The following is a 27,596-nucleotide window of genomic DNA, read 5'->3' as shown; positions in this document are numbered from 1 at the left end:
GTACTGAACCTCCAAATTAGAGTTGGCAAGTAGAACTGCGTGATCTGTTTGTTTTCTGTATTCTATGTGGTGGCAAGTACTTCAGCCTGACTAATAAGGCAGGAGTTAAAAGGGGAGAAGAAACTTCAAGAGAGTCCCGTAGAGATTCCCTTATAATCCAATTCTTCTTGCAAACGTCTGGCTTGTAGCTGTGGGAAATAGAGCTAAAAGAAATAGGAGCTGCCTAAAAGTAGCTTATGAGTGTAGAAGAAGAAACAGTCAGATACAGCTGATAGGAGGGAGAGTTCTTATTTTGCACATCTCTTCTGACACAATGAGAATGAATAATGTGATTATGGATTGAAACAGTTGTTTAGCTAACTTCCCCTTTTGTAATTTTTTTTCTCGAAATGTTGAATTGATGAGTACTAAATGATGAAGGGTTACAAGTATGCAAAGTATACTTTGCATACCAAGTATGCAAAGCTCTATTTGGTCATCTGTTTTTTTTTTTTTTCTTTCTGCTGTCAGAATATGAGTGATGCAATGGCGATTCTACATAAGTTACAGACGGGTCTGGATGTCAATGTGAAGTTTACAGGTGTACGAGTATTTGAATACACACCTGAATGCATAGTGTTTGATCTTCTTGATATCCCCTTGTACCATGGATGGTTAGTGGACCCTCAGGTAACTTTTTTTTTTTCAATAATTCAAACAGAATGTAAGTTATTCTGAATTTTATTGGGGGCAGGGGAGATGTTTCAGAATTTTAACTGGAGTCAATAATTATTATGGTAATGGATTTTTTAAAATCTAGTCAGAAGAATTGGGGTTTCTTCAGAGAGGAGTGAATACAGACTGCATATTTTTTTTAGTGTGTTAACTTTGCAGAAACTAGGTCTATAGTCAAGCTAACTTTCAAAACCTCGTACGCTGAATTCATGACTGTGTAAATGAGAATTGTTGTTCTGAGGGAGGTAGGAAGTTGCCAGATATGGTGTCCCAGTCATTGTTTTTGAAGGCTTGTTAGAACACTTGGAAGGATGCAAGGCTACTTTACTCCTTTCTTTGATATACTTTTACTAGTCACTGCTTTTGAGAACTGAGGATGTTAGAACCAATTAGAGAACTGCATCTTTAACAAACATATAATTTATTTTAAATTATTTAATAAACAGTAAACTGGTATTGTTTACTTAGGGGGAAACTGGTGAGTTTGGCTGGAATAATCGGCCTCAGATGTGTGTGTTCTATTTTCGTGCCTTGTTCATGAACGTTGTTGTTCTCTTATCCCCTTGGGCTTCCCCTCCTGCCCAACTGAGCCAACTGATGCCCATGCTCTCCTCCATCCATTTAGCAACAGCTTTTGATGTTAAGCATTAACTTAAGGATTTAAAATGGGATCTGAGACTGCAAAATGTGTAACAGTCTGGGCTAAAACTTCTTGGCCTAGTATTTTTAGGGGGATGATGTCCTCTCTTTGTTGAAACTCTTCTTATTTTTGTATAATTGCCATAGGCTTACAGTTGTGTTCTGTTCTTCACAAAGGTAAGTTCTCTGTTCTGTATGCTGTTCCTTCCTGCTCCAGGTTGCTGACATAGTAAAAGCAGTTGGTAACTGCAGTTACAATCAGCTAGTGGAGAAGATAATTTCTTGTAAACAGTCAGACAACAGTGAACTGGTTAGTGAAGGTGGGTAACTTTTTTCTATGCTTTATCAAAGTATCTACCCTATTACATCTTAGTTACATATTTTGTATGTGGGTCTTGGTACGTAGAGATATGTGTGAAGAGCTGCATTTTGTCTGCTGAACTTCTTCCCCTTTCCCCCCTGGGCAGGCAGGCAGTACCGCGCTGGTCTTCTAAACTTCTCTGATGCAATTTCCAAACCAAGGATCAGCCTCATTCTCTTGATCTCTTAAATATACTTTTTAAAAAGCTGGAGAGAACTTCCTTTTATGAAAAGGTGTTATGGGCAGCATTCAGATTTCAGCTTGGCTATATATTATCTGCTATAATTAGAACTTGAATTATACATAATGTATATACAAAAATAACATGATGACAAGGAAAAAATCAGTAATATTAGAAGCAGATATAGCATTTCTGAACATGAGAGGGTTATCTACAATGCTGAGGTTTTAGAACTTTCAACTTATTTTCCTCTCTCTGGATGTGTTCCCTTAGATTTGTGGTAATAAGTGGGCATCTTAGTAGGGAGGAGATAGGAAAAATATTACCATTGTAACCAGGTTTTATATATTGGGAAGTATGTAATAGACACATGTAACAGTATGTATTGCTTTTGTAGGATTTGTAGCTGAGCAGTTTCTAAATAACACAGCTACACAGTTGACATACCATGGACTGTGTGAGTTGACTTCAGCTGTCCAGGAGGGAGAGCTTTGTGTGTTCTTCAGGAACAACCACTTCAGCACCATGACCAAATACAAGGTATATTCAACATTTTTGTCTTTACTGTTGTGGTTTGCATTCTCATTCAAAGCAAATCTTGTTTTTCCCCCTTGAAATAGAAATAAATTCCTGTTTGTTGTTACATGTAAGTATGGCTTATGGTGAATGTAAGGTCTGTAGCAAATGTTACTTGTGAATTATTGAGTAGTGTTTTAGATATCAGGATCCATTATCACTTTAAATCTTCTTGTAGCTCTTCCCGTTATATTCAGTTTGCTCCCTGTGTTAACTCCTTTTGTGGTTACATATAATGACATACATTTCTTACATGGCTTAAACTTACCTGCAGTTTGTGATTGGCAATGATAAGGTTAATGAATTAATTTAATTTGTTTCTGAGGATACAAAACTTTGCTTTACATTTGGGCCAGTAGATGAGTAGCTCCATCATGGTGTTCAAAATACCAGACATTTGGAGAAGTTGAGATGAGCTACAGTATTGGTTCTCTTTGTTAGGGAAGAGATTATTTCTTTTTTTAATCTGAAACCGGGGAAGCAAAATGGTGAGAACTGTGAAAGGAGTATCCCAGGATACAAAAAGCAAGTGACAACTTGTTTAATGCTTTTGGGACTCCTTCCTCTGTGGAATGGAGAATCTGGCTTGGCAAGGTTACAATCATTTATGTAGCATCTTCGTTGTAACACAACTTTGCCTTTACTAAGATGATGGTGTATTTTTATGTATCTAACTTGGGTAGAAAGGGACACGGTCAAATTGTCTCCTAAGATTTAATCATTTACAGAATCGTATAGGTTGGAAAAGACCTTTAAGATCATTGAGTCCAACCATAAACCTAACGCTACCAAGACCACCACTATACCATGTCCCTAAGCACCTCATCCAAACGTCTTCTAAATACCCCTAGGGATGGTGACTCAACCACTTCCCTGGGCAGCCTGTTCCAATGCTTGATAACCCTTTCAGTGAAGTAAAATTTCCTAATGTCCAGTCTAAACCTCCCCTGGTGCAACTTGAGGCCGTTTCCTCTTGTCCTATCACTTGTTACCTGGGAGAAGAGACCGACCCCCACCTCTCTACAACCTCCTTTCAGGTAGTTGTAGAGAGCAATAAGGTCTCCCCTCAGTCTCCTTTTCTCCAGGCTAAACAACCCCAGTTCCCTCAGCCGCTCCTCATAAGACTTGTTCTCCAGACCCTTCACCAGCTTTGTTGCCCTTCTCTGGACACGCTCCAGCACCTCCATGTCTCTCTTGTAGTGGGGGGCCCAAAACTGAACACGGTGTTCAAGGTACGGCCTCACCAGTGCTGAGTACAGGGGCACGATTACTTCCCTAGTCCTGCTGGCCACGCTATTTCTGATACAAGCCAGGATGCCATTGGCTTTCTTGGCCACCTGGGCACACTGCTGGCTCATATTCAGGTGGCTGTCAACCATCACCCCCAGGTCCTTCTCTGCTGGGCAGCTTTCCAGCCACTCTTCCCCAAGCCTGTAGTGCTGCATGGGGTTGCTGTGGCCCAAGGGCAGGACCTTGCACTTGACCTTGCTGAACCTCATACCATTGGCCCCAGCCCATCGATCCAGCCTGTCCAGGTCCCTCTGCAGAGCCTTCCTACCCTCAAGCAGATCAACACTCCCACACAACTTGGTGTCATCTGCAAACTTACTGAGGGTGCACTGGATCCCTTTGTCCAGATCATTGATAAAGATATTGAACAGAACTGGCTCCAACACAGAGCCCTGGGGAACACCGCTTGTGACCAGCTGCCAACTGGAGTAAACTCCATTCACCACCACTCTTTGGGCCCGGCCATCCAGCCAGTTCTTTACCCAGCGAAGAGTACACCCGTCCAAGCCATGAGCAGCCAGTTTCTCCAGGAGAATGCTGTGGGAAATGGTGTCAAAGGCTTTACTGAAGTCTAGATAGACAACATCCACAGCCTTTCCCTCATCCACTAGAGAATTCCCTTCTCTTCAGTGATAAACGTTAATATCTTGAAGTGAACTCTTCATTGGCTTGCGATGTCAAATCATACTTAGTTAGACATTTCTCTCAAATGTATGTATGAGCTTTTACCTTTGTATAGAACTCTTGAAATTATGATTTGGTTACCTGTTATTAAATAAGACTTTAATTTCATGTACACTTGCATTTATGAATAATGGTAATAAATGCAAAAAAGGGGGGGTGTAACATACAAAATGTTAAGGAACCACTAGTTTTGCCATCTATTTGGTAACGTCATAGCCTCATGTGAATGATGCTAACTTTTCCATTTGGTAGTACTAGTACTTTTTCCTCCCTCTGTTAATCTTGACTGTCAATGCTTATCTTTGGCATTTTGAATAACTACTCATAAGCTGAGCTAAAGCTCTGAATAGTTCTGATAAACAATGGTTAACCCTACAAACAGGTAACACATTTGATTTTCTAATAGCTTCTTAGAGCACATCTAAGATTTGCTTTAAATCTATGTGCAATGATACTCTCTTACAACAGTAGGACATGTAAAAGGATCTTTCTCCTACCTTCCTCTGTTTAAAAAAAAAAAGCTATGAATATATCTGTTTATGGTCAAAACTATAATTGTTATATTTCCTGATGAAGCTCATTTATGTCCTGTTTTTAAGAGGTATAGTTTTGCTTCTCTCCATTTTTCTAAATTCAGCTCTTGCAACAGTTGGTAGTAGTTTGTCATGTAAGCCCGTACATTGTCTTACGGTTGCTTTCATTATCGAAAAAGAAACCCCCAACCTCAAAACAATTTGGTTTTAAAAAGAAAATACTAAGTAGAAGTACAGATGTACTTTCTGGGTACCAATGGTACCTAGAGGTGCAGGAAACTTTTTTTTACTTCATTTAAAGGATATTCCAGGTAAAATACTTAAATCCTCCTGGAAATAATTAATTCTTGTGCTATAATGAAAACTTTTAAAATATAAAATATTCCTTGTATGAAATACAGTCAAGGAGTATCACTTTGGCCTCGTACATTATCAATACAGAATTTTGTTTGTAGAATGTAGCCTCTTTGTTGTCTTCTGCAGCCTAGGATTTAGGTTAAAGGCCAAAACCTGGTGTGTGTTGTCAGTGCCTTATCAACTTCATACTTGTGAACATATACTTCTCATTTGAGATGCTTTTTCCTTAAAGAAATAAAATGCAACACTTCAATGAGTTAAATATCCTTAACTGATATTAATAACTCAGAACAGGTTAAGGCAGTGAGTAAAAAATCTGTGTTTGAATTTTAACTGTCAGAACTAAATCCTAGTCCAAAAAATCTTTGAAGAATAGTAAATCCAAAAATATTTGAAGAATAGTATTATTTGTTAGTTGTGTATTTAAGCTTTACTGCTTCTAAGTCACTATGGTTTTAATCTTGTCCTTTTTTGAGAAGTCTTACACTTCTGAAATGCTAAATTTTGGAATATGGACCATTATTCTTGTGTTTCATAGTCATTATGGCGACTTCATTTGCTGCTAGTGTTCAATTCCCATGTTACCTACAGGCTTTTAGTTCCTGGGGTTGTCACTTTTAAACAGTGTTGTTCACTTTGCCTTGGATTTCTGGTGAGTGGTATGTTACAGAATTTGATATATCAAGAAACTCTTTAAATGAAGACAGAAATACTTTATTAATTTATTTGTAAAAGTCAGCAGTAACCTTTCTGTCTCTTTCTAACCTACCTAGCTATATGCAATAGCTGTAAGACTAGGTATTCCTTCATATCAAGGAAGTCAGAAATAATCCTGCCTTGGGCTTTTAGCCAAGATGAGCTATCCAAAAATCTTTGGACCTCCAGGATACTCTTGAGAGTGCCAAATGCATTGTTGTCACAGAGTTGAGATTTTTTTCAACTGCTTTATTCTTTCCTTTTGCTAGGTTTAATGCTAGCTCTGCAGATTTTTAATGGAGTTTCTTTTACATACTGGTCAGCAGTAGCTGGATTATGGGGAAAAGTCCATCAATTAGGAAAACAGAAGACACAATATATGCCAGAGAAAATGAAGGTGTAGAACTTTTAGGGCAAGAACTATGCAATTTGTTTGTCTTTCTCTAATATTGCCCTTCCCTCTTCCCCCTCCAAACCAATATATGGAAACATACAAACGAGACAGTTAGGAAGTTAAAAGGGAATTATACATATAATATAAGTTATGTACATATAATAAAACTTGTGTATATTTAGAAACATTTACACTTTGAATAATTAGCAAGAATTTATAATGAAAATCCCTTAGGTACATTAGGCTGTTTAAGTATTATTCTAATGAAGCCAATGCTTAAACTTTTATTTGGAAGCTTTCATGCACAGCTGATACAGTGACTTGTACACTGGGGATATTTCTGAAGTTCAGTGGGTTTTTTTGAAGCCGATATTTTAGTGAAAGGACTTGGATTTCAGTATGTTATATTTCAAAGAATGTAGAACGTAGGCTGATCTTAACTGTACTTACTGGAGGAAAGAAAAAAAACCAGATCGCTAAGCTTTTTCAAAGGAAATGCAGAAACTTGTTCCAAGTTCTCTTATATGCTTATCTTTTCTAGAATTGGCTTTAGAATTGAGGAGCAGGTGTGAGTAATTTAAGAAAAATAAATACATGGTGATATTAAAATAATTCAGAGAGCAAAATTCATAAATCTGAGACATTTTAAAGTTCAACATATATTTTCTAATAAAACAGACAAACCCAGATAGCCTTAATTCTGATCTGTATTGCTGCCACATAACAATTATATGATTGTGATTGAGCCATTTTTAATATTTGTGGTGCTTGGTTGAACAGATTTTTTTTTTAAGTTGTGTTACAGTTCTTTCCACATCCCATCTGGTGAGCTTGTTTTAGAGATAATAGATATTGTCTGTTTTTAAATATATATGCATTTACCTGTCATTCCTTAATAAGGCATAATCTTGTTGGATACTTTAGAGCAGAAATGGGAGAGGTGGAGACTGGTGACATCCTTTGTGCATATAATTTGAACTTCCTGTTTTTTAAGTCTTTATTACAAAGAGTTTGCAGTATTTATTATTTGACACACAGTATCAATTTAAAAATAGAAGATTTACTAACACTGACAACTCTTTACCCAATTATACTGAGTTTAGAGTGGCTTTCCACTGTCAGATCAAAGGATCTTTACCTTGGTTTTGGATTGCTTATTTTAGAGGGTTGTTTTACTGAAATGGGAGTTACGTGAAGGTGTGAATAAACAGCATAGTATTCTGAATTCCTATATCTTTGCTTTGAAAATTTTTTTATAGGCTGCTGTTACAAGATGTTGCACAGTGGCAAGAACTCCTTGGAAACATTGGACAAACTAGTGCCCAACTAGTATGATTGGCTGGTTAATCTACTCATGCTTCCTTTGTGTCCAGTGTTTCTATTGACTCCAAGATTTCTTTTTTTTTTTTTTTTTTCCCCCCCATGGATAGTAAAGAAATTTGTGAGGAAGGGAACTGAAGTGACTCCTCACAAATCTGGCTTTCTTTTTAATATTTTTGAATTGTTACTAAATTAACAAAAATAGGTGGGTTTTTTCACTCTTAAGTGCTTCTTGCAAGATCAGAAATAGAATGGTTATGAACATACAGCAACATTATGAATACCTGGTATAAATTAGGGAGGTATCAGTGCTGTTACCGTAGGCAAAAGCTTATTAACAGTCTCTGCTAGCAGGTATTTAAAAGGCATTTCTAAACTAGTTATGGCGGTGAAGATAATACTTTGGGCTTTGAGCTGGACAATAATAGGTGAGAAGTTGTATTGCAACACTTTAAAAAAATTATTATTTAAAAAAGTATTTGACTTATGAACAAGAGAAAAAACAAAAGGGGGAAAACTGTTTTTAGTTCACTGTCACTGTATTTGAAAATATTTGTTGCTGTTTTGAAATATTCCAGTTCAATTTAATATATGGACACTTCTAAAAGGTTAACCTTCAGGTAGGTAACTATTGTGCCATTTTTACATATCTTCCAAATTCCTTATTCTGGGAGTAAGAGTTAAATGGAAAGGGCTCATTCAATAATAATTTTTCCATTTTAGATAACAGTATTCACTTTAAAAGTGGGGAAGTTGACGAGTAAAGTAACAATAGTAGAAGAATGGTGGCAGTGAGTTTTTTTCAGAAATTACTGTGAAAAGTTTTGAAGTAATCTTCCTCTAAAGACTTCAGTGGGTATTTTTAAAGCTGCTGAGTTGATATCACAATGTGATTGTGAAGATTCACAGATTGTACTTCAGAATAGACCATCAGTTCAATTATAATTTGTTTACTCGGTTTATATTATTTAATATAGTCTTGAATAATATTTTACTATTCCTCTTCTGAAAATTGAATGACATTTGCATAATACAATGTGTTGTCATTTCTGATTTGAAAAAAGTTTTGAGTATTAGGATCATGTTTACGTTTGTAGAAAAATTATGTAACATATTTTTAAAAATTTCATTATTGCATATAAAAGAAAAGCAAATATGGCAATTCCGTAATATATTAGACATCTGTCAAAGTATGGTGAGTGTTAGTTAATAATGGCAGTTCAGTTATCAGATTCTTAATCTCTTTCACTATTATTTGTCCATTTGCCCGAGTAGTCATTTATTCTACTTCCTGTCCCTTTAATTGCATATTAATAGTCTTGGCTCATGTGATTATACAGTAATCATTTTCAGCAGTTAAAGATGTGATTTTTTCTTTCTGCCTTTGCTTTTCATTACACAGATAATAAATACATCAAATGATAATTCCCTAGATCAAGGAAAAACAGGACTGTAAAGAGGGGATCAGTTTGGTAAGAATATCTTAGTTCAGTTGGAACGTTTTTTCCCACTGACGTGACTGTAATACAACCTATTTTTTTTTACTGAAAAGTAACAAGACACTTACCTGTTTGGATTTTTAAGTATGTGTGTCGCAGTTATGTTTTCTAGTTTATAAATGTTGGGTTTCTGTTCCAGAACTCAACACAGACTTTTATTCAAATACAAAGTGTATTTCATAGCAATTACTGCACTTTTTCCTTGGGCGTTTAAGATGATGTCTGAGTTTGGCATAGTAGAGGCAATGCATATAACTTCTTAAAAACATGTTTAAAAATTTTTCCATTTCTTAGTAAAGTGTACAGTTTTTATTCTGAGGGTTACTCTGTTGAATCAAATGGTGTGCACTTTTCAAAAAAATTCTTAATTTTCTCTAACAGTTAAAACATTCAGCTAGATTAGACTAATATCAAAATAACAGCATTCATTCACATCAGCATAAAACACCTTCATAAAAACCAAGGGGTCTGATCCAGAAGTCCAAGAGAACGTTTACATAGACTTTAAAGGATAAGGCTTAAAACGTGTGTCTTCATTGTATGAAGCTATTGGACAGGTGTTTGGTTTTCCTTTTCAGTTTTCTAAACTGCTGGAAACTTGGTAACTGCCATCAGAACAAGTAGTTTAAAAACATTAATTTTAATTACTTAATCTGGTCATGAAATTAACCCAGGAAAGGAGGTGTTGTAACCCATAACATCACCTGCAGCCTACATCTGTTTGCATTTCACAGAGGTTTTTTTGTGCAAACCAGAACACTAAGAGATCGTTTTGTCAGGAGAACAATCTTGCTTTTATCCTTAGTTTTATTTCAAGCTTTTTATATGTGAAACTATAAAATCTGGGCATTGGTCTACAATATCTAGATATTGATTCTTAGGATAAATAATTATTCATTGCTTTATTGTAGGCAGAGTTTACCTTAACAGTTATGCACTTGAGACTTTATTTTATTGTTATTCCCTATTGACAACAGTTACTAGTAGATATTATTGCTGTATATTATGTGCTAGTACTTTTGGGGGCAGTGTTAACCCACGAGGCTGTGTATTTATTAAAAAAACCCCACATTTAAAAATAAACCTAAAAGATAAGCTGGTAATACTTTAGAAATGGCCAGTTAAGATTTTATGAAGGTAGAAACATGTTTATTTTGTAAAGTATTATGTTGTTCTTGGCAAGGTGTAATTGCATGACCTTAGTGTGCTGATCATCCTGTTTTAGCTTTAACCCTGACTAGATAGCAAATGCAGAATCAGGACCATGATGTATTAAGTAGAAAACACATTCTGGTTTTTACCTCTTTTAAAGCCTCCTTCCTAATTGTTAGTTCAGTATAAATAAATGTTTCTACACTTAGTAATTCTTACTGCTTCTGTCACTGTGCACCCTCTTTCCCTTTTCCTCCTTGTGTGTTGCACTGAGTGGAGCTGAAGTGCAGCAACTTTGGTAGGCTACAAATGTGATGTAAAACTACTAGACCCAAAGTCAGAAATCCCAGTGTTATATTGGTTGTATATCACTATCTCTTAGCAGCTCGACTGATCTCATGACCTGGTAAGTGCTGGAGAATGGTGGCTGGTTCCTGACACCAGGCATGTTGTTACTCAGTGCAGCTCAAATCTAGAGACAGTGTGAAGGTTATGTGATAAAAAGATTTTCTCATATCACAAATCCCCTCCGTGGAGTTGGCCTGCGAGCCTTTAGGATTGGGAAGAGAACATGCATGGCATTAAAACAGTGCCTATAAAACCAGTCTGTAGATATGGCCTCTTTTTGCTTGTTGCAACTAGAAGGAACAAAAACGTTGAAGTTCTAGGAAGGTTGACATTCTGTACAGATGAGTAGCTACATTACACCTAATATGAAAAGAGCTGACTCCTCTTGGTTTGTATATGAAACTGAAAGTTGTCCAATTATTACCAAAAGTTACATGAGTATTAGCGATATTTTGAGGGTCCTTGGGAATCTGTTTATTTGAGAAATTCCATTAAATTATACTAATATGAAGTAGAGATCGGAACACTTGATAAAAACAAAAAGGGAAATATTACTTTGGATCTCTGATCTGTGCTTTCCTGTTCTTTCATTCCAATAAAGTGAAGAGGACTCTGTCCCTTCACAAATACTAGGGAGCCTGTGTTGGTTTGCTAGGTTTTGTTAAAGTGAAGCAGCATGTTTTTAAACTATGCAATTGGAATTGGAATGGTAATGTGATACGTAGTGCAGTTTATTGCCTTTCATCAGGGAGCTGTATTAAAATGTTTTATTTACTCTAAGATGACATTTTTAAAATCAGTGTTCAGGTATAGTTCAACTGAGGAAGTCTTAAAAACAGAAAGTAAGAATATGAATTTTATTTAAGATTGAAACAGTTCTCTATTTCAAACAAGTGTTAGCTTTAAAATATTTTTGAATGACAGATACTAGACTGGAATCCCATAAAGGTAATGATATACTTTAATATTTGGGTGTGAAAAGTTCAGCTTACAATAGTTGGGAGATTATGAAAGCATTAACATTTTCATATTTCAGTATTATTATTAAGCTACACTGTTTAAGCTGTTTAAAAAGTAATTCAAAATGTATGACATAATAGAGGAAAACGTGACACCCCCTTTTTTCTTTTTAGGTTGTGTTTGAATCAATGTACTGGTCAAAATAAAATTTTAAAGGTTCAAATACACTTACCTTAAAGAATCTGTGATTATTTTTTTCTTCTACTTTTTTTGAAGGACTTCTTATATTAAGATGCTGTGAAATACGTATTCTGTGCAAATTGGAAATGTTATGAAATTATTTCCTTTTATTTTCTTTGGGTGATTTTTAAGCATCAGAAGTAGGATTCAGTTTTTAGGCAGGTTTCCAAGGGAAAGATGATTCCTTTAGATCATGTTATGTGATCAGACTTGTTGCTGACAATTGTATTTATGTCTGTAAGCCCACCTGTGCTGGGGTAACTGCCAATCCAAAGCTTGAACATATAGTAGTATCCTTTGTGATTTTTTTTTTTATCTGTTCTGTTTGGCCCTTTGTATAAGCGCATCTTGTGGTATTAGGTAATATTAGAACAATTGCTGCATGTGAATCTTCAAATAATGTGTTTGTTATGTCGTATGACCTACCAGCCACAGAAGGGATGGTTGTAAACTTGGTAGGATTGAAGAGATCTGATTTTAATTTCAGCTTCTCTTATAGGCAGTCTTTTAATGACTTGAGAGAAATCAGTGAGGTAGTTCTGTACTTGTCGAATAGGGGTGATGTTTCCATTTTCTGCCCCTTCAGCCTATGAAGTCATTAGAACAGTAACTGCCTCTTGTGTTTTGGTACATATTTAGCACAGTGATCTTTGGGAACCTTTTGTGTACTGCTGTAATATAAATAGCAAATTTTTGTGGATGTCACAATAAACTGCTTTGATTTTTACAGCTAAAACTGCAAGTTTTGCATTTAACAACTTGATCTGGTACATTCAGTAATATTAATGGAAGCTTCAGTCTTAATGTGCTGTATGGTCAGTAATAACATTCTTGCTTTGCAGTATAATTTTAAAAACTTTATAATAAGAGTAGGATAAGATTAAAATCTAATTTAAATTGAAATGTAAACATGGATTTTTGTGCTGCTTTGCTGTGCCTCGAACATGCAGCACCATCTCCTTTTACTTGAGACCTGCTTTTGTAATTTCCCTTTGATTTTGGCTCCTTTCCCATTCCTTCAACCTAAGCTTGCATTTCATCCTTCCTGTACCTTGGCTTCTGGACTTGTTCGTATTGTCTCTTTCACTCCCAGACCAGCCCATTTTATAATTTCAGAGTTTGAAATCGAGAAATTTGGCCTTGTGAAGCTGTAAAAAGGCTAAAATCCAACAAAAGCAGTTATTGGTGACAAGTGATAGCAAGAATATTAAATTTATTTTTTTCAATTGAAATTAACCTAAAATTCTATCAAAACCCACTATAAAACATGAAGTCTGAGATGTGGTCATTTTGAGGTAATGCCTCAGATTATTTGGAAGGATCACCTTTGTCTCCAGATCTTGCCTTTGGAATTTAATGTGATTTGTCCTGGGATTTAAAACTTACATTGCCAGTCTTGAGGTATACTTTCTAGGTGTGTTTCCAAGGAGTTATCAAGGTATATATTCGTGTTTTATATTAATTTTTAGTCAATATGAACTTTCATTAGTAATGAAAAATTACAAGATGGAATACAGAAATTAAGTGTGGCTGCTAATTTAGCAAAGAATACTAGTAGCTGGTGGTTTAATGCTATATACTGATTCATTTAAATTTTAAACTTGCTGAAAAATCTAAGTGAATGTTTTACTGGAATGCAACAGTTGTATTAGCAGATCATTCTGCTAATTATATCAGATTGTAAAAAATACTTTTTTTAGTTTTACAGGTTTTCTTTATTTTTCTGCATAGGGTCAACTTTACCTGCTGGTGACAGACCAGGGCTTTCTGACAGAGGAGAAAGTTGTCTGGGAAAGCTTACACAATGTGGATGGTGATGGAAATTTCTGTGATTCTGAATTCCACCTACGGCCTCCATCAGACCCTGAAACTGTCTACAGAGGGCAGCAGGATCAAATAGATCAAGTACTGGATTTCTGCCTTTCTATTGTATTTTTCTGTTTGCTTGTGACTACATATAACAATTACTACTTATTTTTAGTCGTATATATGTATAATTACACAGATGTGGATGTATGTGTACACATGCATATATACGACTATAAAAAAAAATCTTCAGATACTTAGGTTGGGGTTCTCAAAAGTGCTAGTTTGAGTTGTTAGCATGACTTCAAGGGAGGAAAAGTAAGACCAACCGTGAATAGTTGGAAAATCTGATTTTAATCTCTCAGAATCCACTTCTGCAAAGAACTTAGGTGAAATATCACATCTGCCTTGTATATGGAAACAGAAACAGCACTGTGAAACGTCTCCCCCTGTAACAAATTCGTTTCAGCTCATTAATATTGTCATAACTGAACTTTGCCTTCTGATGCCCACTTTGCTGAATGTAGGACAAAAGCTGAGGCAGATTGTGTGATGGTGGTTGTTTGTTATTCTTAACTATATGTAATAGTTTCCAGAAGCCGTGTCTGAGACGGGACTTATTTGTACCAGTTAATGCATAAGCACGTAGCAAGACCAGGCTCCTTGGAAATCTCACATTCTGAACAAGCAAAATAACTTTATCTTTATAATAATTACCATTAATGTTGTTCAAATACTGGGAAAAAATGAATATGCAGATCTTTTTAATAAATTCAAGCACTGTATCTCTCTTGTAGAATAAAAAATCTGGCAGAGATAACAGGGCTAGTACTACTTGAGTTGCTGTCTGTTTGGATATATCCAAAACTACCTTTCGATTATTTTCTCATCTGTTCAGGAGTTAGTGTTCCTTGTTGATGTACTCTCAACACTGTTAAGTAGAGAGGGGACAGATAGTCTATCAAGCATAAATCAGAGTGTTAATTAGAAAGAGACAGCTTAAAAATCTTTACTTCTACATATAATTGGTATGAGCTGACACTGTCTTTCTTTTGCTGCTGTCCAGGTAATGGAATTTAAACCTGAAAGCAATTTTTTTTAATTAGCTTTTTTGTTTTGTATGCTGTGACATAGGCAGTGTGAAAGGAGAAATGTAAAGCAGCTGTTTTCAGCCTTTCTGCAGTTCAGGTTAGGGACAGGTTCTGAAACAAATTCCTGTTTTCCATGAGGTAAATGTATTTGAAGATGAGGCTGGGGGAAAAGGGAATGTACTGTGTAGCTGAAATGCTGAAAAATTCACTTGATATGACTTGGCTCTTTTCTATGTGAAAGAGCATTAATAAACAAGTTTACTGTTTAGGATTATCTGATGGCATTGTCTCTACAACAAGAGCAGCAAAATCAAGAGATTAACTGGGAACAGATCCCAGAAGGAATCAGTGATCTGGAGCTAGCAAAGAAACTCCAGGAAGAGGAGGACAGGAGAGCTTCTCAGTACTATCAGGAACAAGAACAAGCAGCTGCTCAGGTCCAGGTAAGAAAGCATTATTACAGAATATGATCATGAGTTTTAGAGAGTATTAACATAATAGTTACACATCTACATTTGTAAATGTTTCAGACTGATAAGACTGCTGTTTACATTCTGTCCAGCAAGTGATGAGACGAATATAGGAATCTGAAGTAGTACGCTATAACTGTTGGCGTACGCATGCAGACATGGCAGTTGCTGCCACTTAAATACTTTAAAGCAGGCCTAACTGTCTAAATTAGGGTTTCATTCATACTGTTTAAGTTGGAATGATAGGATGAGTTAATACATAAATTTACAAAGATTGTATTAGCTAGTATTTTACACTAGTTGCAAAATAGCATTCAAACAAGACGTTTTTGATAGTAGTTGAAGTTTTGTCTTTATTTTGTTTTGCAGAAGTTTGTTGCTTTACATTTTTAGGTGTTTCAGTCTATGATATCATGTGAATCTATTCAGTCCTGCTTCAAATTAGGAAATTAACAGTTTCTCACAATACACCTTTCTGTCCCATCCCTGTAAGCAGTTGCATTCAAAATACTTGGAAAATGTGATTTGTGCACATGTACATACAAAATTGCCATATAACTGAATCTTGTGTGCAAGAGGCAATATTTAAGTTGGTGTTCTGGATTCAGGGAGTTCTTAACCACTGAAGATTTTAAAAACTGCTTTTATTTACAAATATGCAAAATATAATCTGTATGAAGGCTGAATCTTTGATGGCCTGAAGCAATGCAGAACCATTAACTGATGTGCTTGTTAAGCATGAAACAAGAATGCTGACAATTAAAAGTTGCGTTATTTCCACTCCTTATTGCTTTAATAGAATCATCAGTAGCTACTTCTAAGACAAAGATTCACTACTGCTGGCTGCAAAAAGGTAGAAAGAACTGAAGAATGTGCTTAACAGGACTTAACAGCGTGCTCGTTTGCAGCTATGAATGGATAACAGCTGGAATAAATGATGAATTAACAAAACTTATATTGCCTTTGTCTACCAACCCCCTTGCCAAGTTCTTAACTATTTTCTAGTCACAAAAAGCTGCTGCTTTGCCATATGTAGCTGTCAAAAGAGACACTTTCACTCTGCAACTTACGAAATGTGGATTATGTTCTTATGAAACAAACTAGGCAAAAATTCTAGTACGGTAATATAGAAGTGCCAGAAAATGCTTGAAGCCAAATTTTATTATTGAAACAACTGATCTGAATATGCAGACACAATAGAAGGGACACACAGGACTTGAAATGTATTTTCAGCTGACTTTGTTTTTTAGAAATAAATTTTGTGGCAGTTCTGGAGTATTTATATGGAAAGACCCTACCTGAATTCTGCTGTTTGCATAATGGTTAAACTTTTGTTTGTGAACTTAAACATAGAGTAATACTTCAGACTGCATCTACAATAGTGTGTTTTGTTCAACATTTTTTTTTCTACATAGCAGGTGCAAGGTGCTGCTTCTCCAGCAAGTGGAAGACAATCTGGGAGTAATGAACGCAAACGTAAAGAGCCTCGAGAGAAAGAGAGAGAAAAAGATAAGAACAGCTGTGTTCTCTTGTAATAGAAAGTGGATTTAGTCTGGAGCCAAGTGCATGTCCTCAGAAGCAAAAACAAGGAGTAAAAAGGAAGACAAACCTGTTACATGCCGCCTGTGCCTGATTACCCCATGGATTTTGTTCACGTTCCAAGAGAGGATGGGTGACTTTGTTACAATCATACAGACATTCTTCAAAGTCATAGTGCGTGCTGCTCAAGATGGAATTCCAAATCACAGTTGGATGTGGCTGTGCTTTGAGTTAGTCATAAGAAATACTGCACCTTGTAGCTGAACACACAAATCATGGCAAGTTTTGTGTCATAGTGACATCTATTACTCATTACATCAGTTAGTAAGCTATGTTATCTTCTACTCTAAACAAAGGAGGTAATTCATTTTGTATAAGACTTTTTCCTGAAGTCTGTACACTAGCACAACAGAATTCTGTGTTACTTACATGCTATGAAACTATATCTTAGGCTGGGTATAGTCTTCGCGATACAAGAGCCCAAATAACAGCTGGGCACTGCCTCTTCAATGTGTCCAGATTTCTTTGCTTCTGGATCTGGTATTGTTCGGTTTTTTTGAACCCAGATTTATATTCTGTTACTGCTATCATTGCACCTCCTGGCCAGCTTTCTTGCCCCAAGAATATGTGACTTGATAGGCATCGTACAAAAATTTGTCATAGAAAATGGGGCATTTATTAATAAGCAAGATGAATAGTTTGCTTTTCTTGCAATTACAAACTGGGTATGGCAACTCAGATGTTATCAGGGTTAAACAAGTAATTTTATAGATAACTTTCCTTTTAGTATTTTTTCTCTTGTAGGTAAACTGGACCAGATAAGTTCTTATTTATTGACCTCTCCATATGATAGGTAAATGATGAGAGGAAACTAAGGTCTATAATAATCATTATTCTATGTAAGAATGCAGAGTTAAAATAACTAACTATCTGCCTTTTTTCCAGAAGTACCTTGAACTTTAACATGACGTTAACATGTCCACTTGTATATTTAAGCAAGTGTACTGTAGTTAAAAACACACTTTTTTGTTTGTTTTATAAATCATGTATCCTTAAAAAGCACACTTCTGAAGGGTGAGAGAGAAGCTAGGCTGCTCTCTGAGATTGTTTAGAAAGGTGGTCAGGTGTAATATTTTGTTTTTTAAATCACTAATTTAGAATTTTTGGAAAGCAGATTTTTCTAATTTATGGGAACCAAATAAACATGTTGCGTCTTGTAGTATTTATAGAATACAGAAGCAGAATATTTGCTGAATTTTGAGGGAACCACAAATCTTCCTCCACTTCCATCAAGTCAATAACAATTACCTTCTTGCTGAACCTTTTTGATAAAAATTTCTATTTAGCAATTTGTAGATACTTTTCAAAAAGGCTGCTTCTCCTGGACAAGTCATGTATTCATGCTCTAAGCCTGGGGAAGTGCATTAGTTATACAGTAATCTGGAAAGCTAAGGCAGCCAGGTGGAATATGATATTCCTGGTTTCAGGTGTTTGGAGAATGTCTGTCAGAGAGAAGGCGTCTAAACGCAAGTCCACCAGTAAAAAGCTGCTTTAAAATTATTTCAAGCAGACTTGCTGCAGTGATGGGAACAAGTCATCACATAAACGTGTTACGAACCTAGAATGAAAATTAGACAGATAAAGGAAGAATGTCTTATTAACCGAAGGGCCAGTCTGTATCACTTTTTTCTTCCACGCCTTTTTCTCTTTTGCTTTTTCCACTTTTGTTACAATTTCCCTTTTATAATAATGAGTAATGAATGATAGGAGGTCTCTAATATGCAAACTGTAAATTTAAAAATTTCTCTATTCTCTAGAAAAGTCATGCCCAGAAAAGTAATTTCAATACTTAATGTATGCAGTTCAGATAATTTTCCATGTCAAAGCAAAGGTTGATGTCTTTTTTTCCTTTGTAGCAGCCTAACTACTTCAAACAAATTAATGTGATGGAGGATCACCAACATAATGACTTACCTACTTTAAGCAGATCAGAAAATATTCCAATAGTGTCAATAACAAAGACTTTAAGCCAGAATGTTGTTTAAAAACATTCTGTTACTAAGATTTTTCCAAATTTGTGTATTTACATTTATTTATTGAGCTTGAAAAATAAATATGTCGAGCTAAGTGTTTGTTATCTTATTATTTTCAGTGACAGTATTGCCACTTTAAATTCTTTTTTGAACAAATTTAGCTGGAGCAGGCATTGTGGCTATTGAGTATATCTTTTTGCTTAAGATACTTGCTCGTATTAGAAGAATTCATGTAACATTTCCAGTTTCAGACAGATGTGTTTGAAACCTAATATACTGTAGTTATGGTAATACTGTCCTTTGGTCACAAAGGAAGAAGTTAAATGTTAATGTTCATCATGAAGTCTGAATTCCCAGATAAGTCAGTTTCTCTTTCAATAAAGGAGTAAAGGGTTTCATGTTATTTGAGATGGCAGGCATGCTATTCAGTTTTCTGTTAATATCCTTTTTTCTTTACAGGTCTTGAAGCTTTGGAAAAAAGATAAAGAATTCCTGAAATCTAGGGCATTGTTCTGCACAAGTCGAGCTTGTTAGTGGCAAAAGTTATAAGCAGATGAGCTTGTTAATATCCAAAATGAAATATATCTGGAAGCTTAATTTATACCCTACTGTGACTAACCATTCCAAAAGCAACTATCACAGTTGGTATCTATGACAGTATCTGATGATCAAAAAAAAAAAAGAAGATAATTGCTTTTATCTGTAATAGTGAGCTTGGAAAACAGTATTACAAAATATTCATGGAGTACCAGAAAGACAATGTCTGCTTCTAACTATTTGCCATTTTTTGAAGCTTTTCTGACTACTTCATTTGCCTCTTTTTGGAAGCTCATGTTCTGGTGAAGGGTACAGATTTATACTTTAAATCTGTTTATACAATTTAGCATGCACATGCTCCAAATACCTACATAATATATATGAAAGTGTCCAGAAAAGTAGAGTAGAACTTGTTTCCTACTAGATAAAAGCTAGCACAGAAAACGGAGTCATAGAATTTTTGTTGTTGCATTGTAGTTGTGAAATAGAAAAGCTAAATGCAGGTATTCTTAAAATTAGCAAAAAATTGATCACTGCCATGGAGATAAATGTTTTTCTAAAAGGCACTTTGTAACTGCTCAAATATACCACTCTTCTTGTGACACTCATGGAATCTGAGACCCAACAAAGCAGATCCAAAGGAAGATTGTTAACACCAGAGGATGAAATTAGCATTCCTGAGAATTCACTTAAACACAATGCAAAAAATATATTTTGTAGCTAGCCATCTAGTTAATATAATAACATATGTGTTCAGATTGTCTTTACAGAGCTGCTCTTGTGGATCACAGGCACACAAGCTAAAAGTGAAGCATATGCTCTTCTGTAGACACTTACATTGGATTGCTAGTCAATCTCTACACTCGTTTGATATTTCATGTTATTGTCAAATGTTTCTTCAAACTTGTATACACAAGTTCTTGAAAAAAAATTTCCAGTATGTAATAAAAGGCAATTTGAGTTCTTGAAATTGAATCTTTTGCTGTATTCAGCAGCAAACACTTGAGTAAAAGGTGAAGCTGATGTACTTCTAACAGAACCTTTCTTCTTTCCTGCTACAATAGATCTGTAACCCAAAGCTAGCTCATTGCTTAGATCAGCTTTCTTACCATTAGGATGCTTATTGTAGTCAATTGCTGAAGTTTATACAAAGTACACCCTTAAATACAACATACTGAATTAAGAGCTGTATTTATTTTGTATAAAAGCAGACTTTTGTAAGGTTGTAGCCTTAAACAGCAGGTGACTCAGGAAATGCAAGTTAATTGATGCAGTATCCTCATTTGAAAGCTTATTAGAGAAAATAAAAAATAACAAGCCTTAGTTTGGTTGCAATATAATGCTCACATTTTTCCCCATCTATGCTATGATAACAAGACCTTGGTAACTAGAAAAATTTGACACTGAAAAATGTTCCTATAGTCCCATGATAGCAAATGTCACATGCAAGAACTTAAACATACGCATTTCACCTTGTGATTCAGTGCAGTTACTTTTTTTTTTTTAAGCATAACTAGTAATAGACTGTTAGCACCGTTGTTTTGAGTGGGAAAATTTGGTGAGATGAATGACACTCTCGTACAAAATCACTTATACAGAGGTCTATTTGATGTTCATTTCCATAGTGTTTCCATATAGCTCCTTCTTGTTCACAGCTTGTTCTTATAGTTGTTCAGTAGAAAAGCAACGTATTTAAGCTCAATTGTCATCTGCTCTGATGGGGAAGAAGTGCTGTAGGGAAATGCTGAGGAGGAAAGACAGGCTGGAACATAAAAGTCCCTACACCACCTCTGGAGATTGTTTAGGAATTTGTCCTTAATTTTGCTCTTATTTTAGACATAAATAGCTGTAGCACAGCATGCAGTGGCCAGATCTTCTTACCCAGGTAATGACCAGCATGTTTATTTCATAGGGTGTTGGCAGTGTCTGTCCCTGTAGGCACTGCTCCTCACTCTCATAATGCTTCTAGGTCAAGACTAGCTGTTCTGACCCTCTAATAACTCAAAATATTTTTATTAAATGTCAGTTGTCTACTGCTCAATTTTGTCAGCTCTATCACTATGAGCTCTCTTTACCTGGGGAGTTAGCTCTGGAGAACTTGCGGAAACCTGGAAGTTCTTTACTGCCTTTACAGTTCCTTTTCTGGTTTGTAGGATTACTTGCACTCATGGAGAAGCTTCATGTGTTGAAATGAGCAATTCCCTGTTTTTTCAAGTTAAGAACTTTAACTATATAGTTAATTATCTTCAGAAGTCAAGATCCCATGCTTACCTCTTTCTACCAGCATAGAAAAATTTTCAACAAAATGTTGTTAGTTTTGGGAAATCCATAGGGAGCAATTCAGTTAAGTTTCAGTACTCAAGTTAACTGAAAAGTTTGCTAGCTTAGTATAAACAGTGCGCCTACAAAATAATTTATTGTAACAATAAGATGAAAATAAAGGCATCTGTTTCTCTAAATGTAATCTGTTGATGAAACAAAATCAGGCACTGCAAGTGCTTTCATCACTAGTTGAGTCACGCATTTAAGGAAGTGGGTGGTGGTAGTGGTGTGGCTAATGGTCTTGCTGGGGCCAAACCTGAGTGAAATATGATTATCTGATGTAGTCAAACACTAAGCTAAATGTATATAGATCTTAGGGGTGGACAGGGACACAAACCCCCGTAAGTTTTATATTTTTTTTAATTAATCTCTGGAACTATCCTTTAGTGCTGACTCAGTTTCAGTTTAGGTCCCATCCAGCTTAAGTGATACCTATTGTGAAGCTTATAACTGTGGGAAGTGATCTACCAGTGTCTCATGAGATGATGCCTTTAGCTCATACAAACTTGGAGTCTCCATCACAGAGCTGGATGAAGTAATGTGATACTTGGTCTGTCTCAACTTGAAGTTCATGTTCTCTCGTTCAAGCCATTAGTAAAACTTGCACAGACTTTTTGAGTTAAGACTTCAGCTGTAATTTTTGAAAGTTAAGATTATGCTAAGGACTCTTGAAAATTGCATGTGACATAGTTTAGGATTTTTAGATTTCTTCTAAATGTGTTTCAGAAAAAGCTGGGATAACTGGTATTTTTGCCTGAAACCATCTGTTGACTTTTGTTCTGGTTCACTGACACATGCCAAGGAAAGGGTCAAAACCGCAATTAGAAGAAACACCAGTGTGTCAGTAAACTTAAATCAGCTGAGTAATGGGTACATCCTTGGGTTTGGTCATGTGTTGTTTTGGGGAACTCCAAAATAACAATATGAAAATAGACAATTTTTTCCCCTTTATATCAACTGGCCATATCTAGTCATTAATGTTTGCATTGAGTATTTTTTCTTAAGGCTTGCTTATGTGGTCCAGTCTGTGAAGCTGATGAGTTAATGTTTATGCTTGTAATCTAAACACTGCTGAGGGTTCAGATACTAACACTTCTGCCTTCGGACACGGACATAACACTGACAAACACAGTATTTACGCTTATCAACTCTGACGCTTTTAAATACAAGAGCTGTAGAACAGTTAAAGGAAAACTCTAAGTAAAGCTTTTACCATTGCCAAAACATTCCTTTTGACAATGGTAAATTGTAAAATTTAGTGGAAATTATAAAATCAGATAGAAGAAAACTAGTGCTGTTACATGTTGCGTCTCAATGAATACAGAATAGGCAGGAGTTTTACAAGATTAGCTGTGTTAGCCAGCTACTGTTGAAAGGCATTTTGATTTGGTGCCCCAATTCCTTTACTGTAAATTCATGCAGCTCATGAAGACACAGTGTAGTTTAACGAGATATAACCATGCCATCTTCACCTAGCTAATACTAACAGTTTTAACACTGAGGACATGACTATGTGGACTTCCCCATGTATTGTATGAATTCCAAGTACATCTTGTCATTAAGTCCATATTAAAATTTATTATATGTGCCAGCTATAATAAAGCAAGCGTGATTATTTCTGCCAATGCTATAAATGCACTTAATTTCTGTGAAAGAAATGCAGAAAATGAGATGACTGCTTTCCTAATAGACTTTGAAACTACCTTGAACTGTTCTTTGTAATACTGTCTTTTTCAGTCTTGGGGAAATTAAAGAATGCAGAAAAGTTTCTGAAGAACTATAATGATTTGACACAATGTTTTTCTTGTCTTGTAGTACATCTATATGGAACATAATATTATAAAAAAAAAAACCCCCGACACCTTAACATTTGATTTTGTAATAGCATGTTGTATTGAGCTATATATGCTGCAGTCACCTTTTAGAACTAACAAACTGCTTCATCAGTAGCAAACCTATGCTGTAGAAATTTCACTGGAAGGATTTAATAAATATTAGGAAAATAACTATTTCTAAACAAAATAATGCAACATTTTGGCTTTTTACTGTGTCCTCTTGTGAATTGCAGTAGCTAACAGTTCAGGACTACCTAATAGTCACAGTAATTAGTGGTGGCTGAATGCATCTTAGGATCCTTTTAAACTTCCAGAGCAGTATTGCAATACTTAACACTTGTCCTAAATCTTTTTTTTTTTTTAGTAAATGTCTATCCAGTCCAACTTCATACTACCAGATACAGCCATGAGGAGGAACATTACATTTCAGTGTAGACTTACGCAAGCCAGTTTCATAATTTATTAAAATTTTTCATAGTTAATTACCAACATGTATTGGCTCTGCAAGCAGAGAGCTGGAAGAATCAACTGAAATAAAAGCCTGTACTTCCAACTTTAGCTGGAACTTCCAAAGGGAGTAGAGGAAGCTGATGACCAGCACTATTCTTTTGCAAAATCTCAGACCAAATAAGAAAGTTTAATCTATGCTGTTTCTACCTTTTTTTTAAGAGGAAATTAGTGTTAGATTATCTTGTGTATTTTTAGAGAAAAAACAAGCTCAGTTTTGAATTTAACTGTGTCTTCAGCTTTGCTAGCTTTTTAGCATGTTACTTGTTCAGCATTTTATGCCTATTTCCAATGGAACCTTATTTTCTCTTCAGTATTTTGGTGTCAGGGCATCAACTGGTCTCTTAATTTTAAGGCTTTTGTTATTGCAGATTAACCAGAGCCAAAAAGAGCTGTTTTATACTAATTACTGGTTTTGTTTACAATTGAGTTTTAGTGAAATCCTTCAGATTGAAAATTTGAAAACAGGTTCTATGTGAGGTGAGTAAATAACAGTATGGTTTTTTGGCCATTTGCAGCCCTGGTAGACTTTATAATTGAGTTGTATTTACTGCAGGAAAAAAATACGGCTGTGAAAATAAAATCCTTCTTTTGCTTGAAAGAGTATAGTAGCTGGTTGTCTTCAAGCCCACTGCAGATAGATACAGTGAACCAATGAACCTGCTTGTGAATTTTTAAACTACTTACAATTCAGCATTTGCATTTTTTATCATGAATAGCTGCAATAATTACATGTTTGTATTTCATATACTCAGTTTACAGCAGTATGCTTGCATTTCTGGATTTCTTACATGCTTTCTCTTTCAGGCTGGCAAGCAAAAATAACTTTCAAGAACCCATTTTAAAAAGTGACCATAGGTTCAATGATTTCAAGAGACAAATCTGTTGTAGCAAGTGTTTCTTCACCTACATTTTGATAACGCTTGAAATCACTAGTGCTGTTACATTATGTTAAAGGGTGCAACTGGTCACACAATTACAGAACAGACATTCATTAAATAAGCAGGAATCTGGTTTTGATACAGGTTGTACTTGCAAAAAGAAAGCAGTTAATGCTTCCCCCCAGGTTGCTGTCAGCTTGTATTGGACAAATTGTGTCACTTGTGAATGGTTTTTTCCCCTATATTTTTGCAGTGTATAATCACTGTTTACAGGTCAAGCCTCAAAAAATTTGGTAGTGGTACTTTAAAACTATAGGAAGTATCAAGTATCTTGTCCTGTCCCACAGAAATAAATTCTAAATCTGTTGCTACTTGCTCAGTACTTGTTCTGACATAGAAAGTCACAGAATGTTAATACCTTACAGCTACTTTCTTTATAAGGGAGTGAAAAATACTGTCCTCAGTTCCTCTACAATAACCTGATAAGAGCTTTAATGTTAAATGACAGAGTTTTGGTTTATCTTTCATATTACAGCTTTCAGTGAAAGAAGTTCTTATCAAAGTTTTCATAGATAATTTTTGATTATCCTTTTATCTGATGAATACATGTGTAGCTATTATTTGTACAACTTTCAATAATCACCTTTTACATATACATGTAAGCTTATTAAAGAAACTGCAGAGGAAACTGATGAAACATACAAACATGAACCCTACAGAAATTGCCCCTAGTTCTCCAGTATTAAGTCAAATATTTGCTACCGCATTAACTGTCTTGACTGGGTCTTTTTACAATGAAATTATTTAAAAAAAAAAAACAACACCAAAAAACAACAAACCCTATATATTTTAGGAAAGTTCTAAAAGACTTCCAGATTAGTAATGTCTTCAAGATGCCATGCTTAGACCCACCAGAACTGTGCGATGCTGTGTTAAATCAGCAGTTTAGTTGTGAGCCTGTTGGTCAACTAATGTTTACCTGGATCTCTAAATCTAGTTTTAAAAGGAAATGCAAAAACAAAAGCTAATGCAAGCTACTGTAGATTTACCAGAGAGGGCAGAAGTTAAATTTTTAAAAGGTGTATTTTAAAAGTGCATGATGTCATTAAATCTAGTCATGCAGTATTGTTTGTTCCAATGTATGTGATTGAAATCCTTTTTGTTGTCGTTATACCATTATCCAACATTGTAATGGCATCTACAAGTTCAACTACTGAATGTTTTGCATTTTAAAAGCCTTAATTGTTTATATTGTATTAATGTGTTTTTAAAGAGTATAAGGAAACAGCATTTTCCTTGTAAATTAAAATAATTTGAACACTTAAATAATTTTCAGAAAAGTCCAGTTCTGTATCTTAATACCCATTTTTTGTTTGTGTACCACAAAAGAAACACTGTTAAATTCTGTTATCTTTTAAAAAGTGTCTCCAGTTATCAGCCTCTCTATAGTTCAAGGTCTTTACCCTACTGAGATTTATTTTGGTTAAGTCTTCTGAAACTCATTGTATGTAAATAAATTTAAATGAGCAAACTTAAATAAACATTTCATTTAGGTATTTAAGTTCTTTCCTAATGATAAAGGTTGGAAGAAATCCTAAAAAAAAAAAAAAAAAAATCTTGCTCTGGAAAAGGATATAAAATATTTTCTAAATTCAAAGTTTTTGGCAACTTGTTTTCAATCAGATTTTTTTTCCCCATCATCCTAGTATGTTTCAATATTTTAATTTAAGTATTTACATATGCACAATCACGTTTTCATTTAATTAAGCAAAAAAATGTCAGGAAATACTATTTATACCTTTAACAGTTGGAATGCACATCTAGACCTGTTTACTGTAGGCAAGATCTCAAGTCACATCTCAAGGTTTTTTTTGTACCTCTCTATGGCTTTGTCTTTTAAGGTTATAAATTTCTGTATTTCCAATTTGATCCACTAGGCACAAGTTCATCTTATAGCAAATATTTTGTATGTGTTGTCACACCTAATGAAGCATGGACTGCAGTCAAATGGGTGTGTACTTTTTAAAATACACTGTATTAACTTGTACTGTCTCTTGGAAACTCCTGCAAAAAACCTCAGTAAATTGAACTTTTTAGAAGAAAAGTCTAAGAACTGAACAACAGAGATAATTTATTAAATGCATCAAGATAAGTTACTTACTTGATAAATGTGTCCTGACACATTTGCTTATACAGCATATTTCTTTTGTTTAAACCTAAGTATTTGTCAGTTGTGAATATTCGCAAAGGATTAATTATAGAAAATGCTGTTCTACCACGTTTTTCCCTCCTCCCATCTTTCCTGAAATTTTCCTTACTCAAAAACAATTTAGTTTAACTTGTTTTCTGCTACTTAATTCCTCTGGAACACTGCAGATACTTAGCAGTTCTTCTACACAGCAAACAGACTGTAACTGAGGGTGGCAAAGATCCATGTGCAACATCACTATGTTCTTACTGGCTCCTGCCTTAAAATTCTTAACTTAAAGAATGATTTAGAAGACCATCTGGATCAGTAAACTTCCAGCTCTTATTCAAATACTACTTTACAAGCTCTTATGTTCTGTTAGCAAGGTCCTCTGTTAACTTATGTAACTATGTGATTTGGTAAAGCTGCATAGTGGATTAGAT

General features: G+C 35.2%; 1 protein-coding gene across 2 annotated transcripts in view; it reads left to right on the top strand.

The window, feature by feature from the left end:
• The window catches only part of MINDY2 (MINDY lysine 48 deubiquitinase 2), a 41,476-nt gene extending 14,965 nt beyond the window's left edge, over positions 1 to 26,511 (top strand). The window contains exons 4-9 of one of the 2 annotated variants that reach the window (XM_075505896.1): positions 511 to 669; positions 1,571 to 1,673; positions 2,293 to 2,435; positions 13,676 to 13,849; positions 15,111 to 15,284; positions 16,730 to 26,511. In XM_075505896.1, the coding sequence (XP_075362011.1) occupies positions 511 to 669; positions 1,571 to 1,673; positions 2,293 to 2,435; positions 13,676 to 13,849; positions 15,111 to 15,284; positions 16,730 to 16,846 (870 nt within the window). In that variant the 3' untranslated portion in view covers positions 16,847 to 26,511. Of the gene's footprint in view, positions 1 to 510; positions 670 to 1,570; positions 1,674 to 2,292; positions 2,436 to 13,675; positions 13,850 to 15,110; positions 15,285 to 16,726 lie in introns of both variants that reach the window. The other variant, XM_075505895.1, reaches the window with a different exon arrangement.
• The last annotated feature ends 1,085 nt before the right edge of the window (positions 26,512 to 27,596 follow it).

Source organism: Mycteria americana, chromosome 6 (genome assembly GCF_035582795.1).
Source record: "Mycteria americana isolate JAX WOST 10 ecotype Jacksonville Zoo and Gardens chromosome 6, USCA_MyAme_1.0, whole genome shotgun sequence".
In the NCBI taxonomy this organism is placed as follows: Eukaryota; Metazoa; Chordata; class Aves; order Ciconiiformes; family Ciconiidae; genus Mycteria; species Mycteria americana.
The sequence above is the reverse complement of the archived record's forward strand: the minus strand, read 5'-3'. Positions and strand labels throughout refer to the sequence as shown.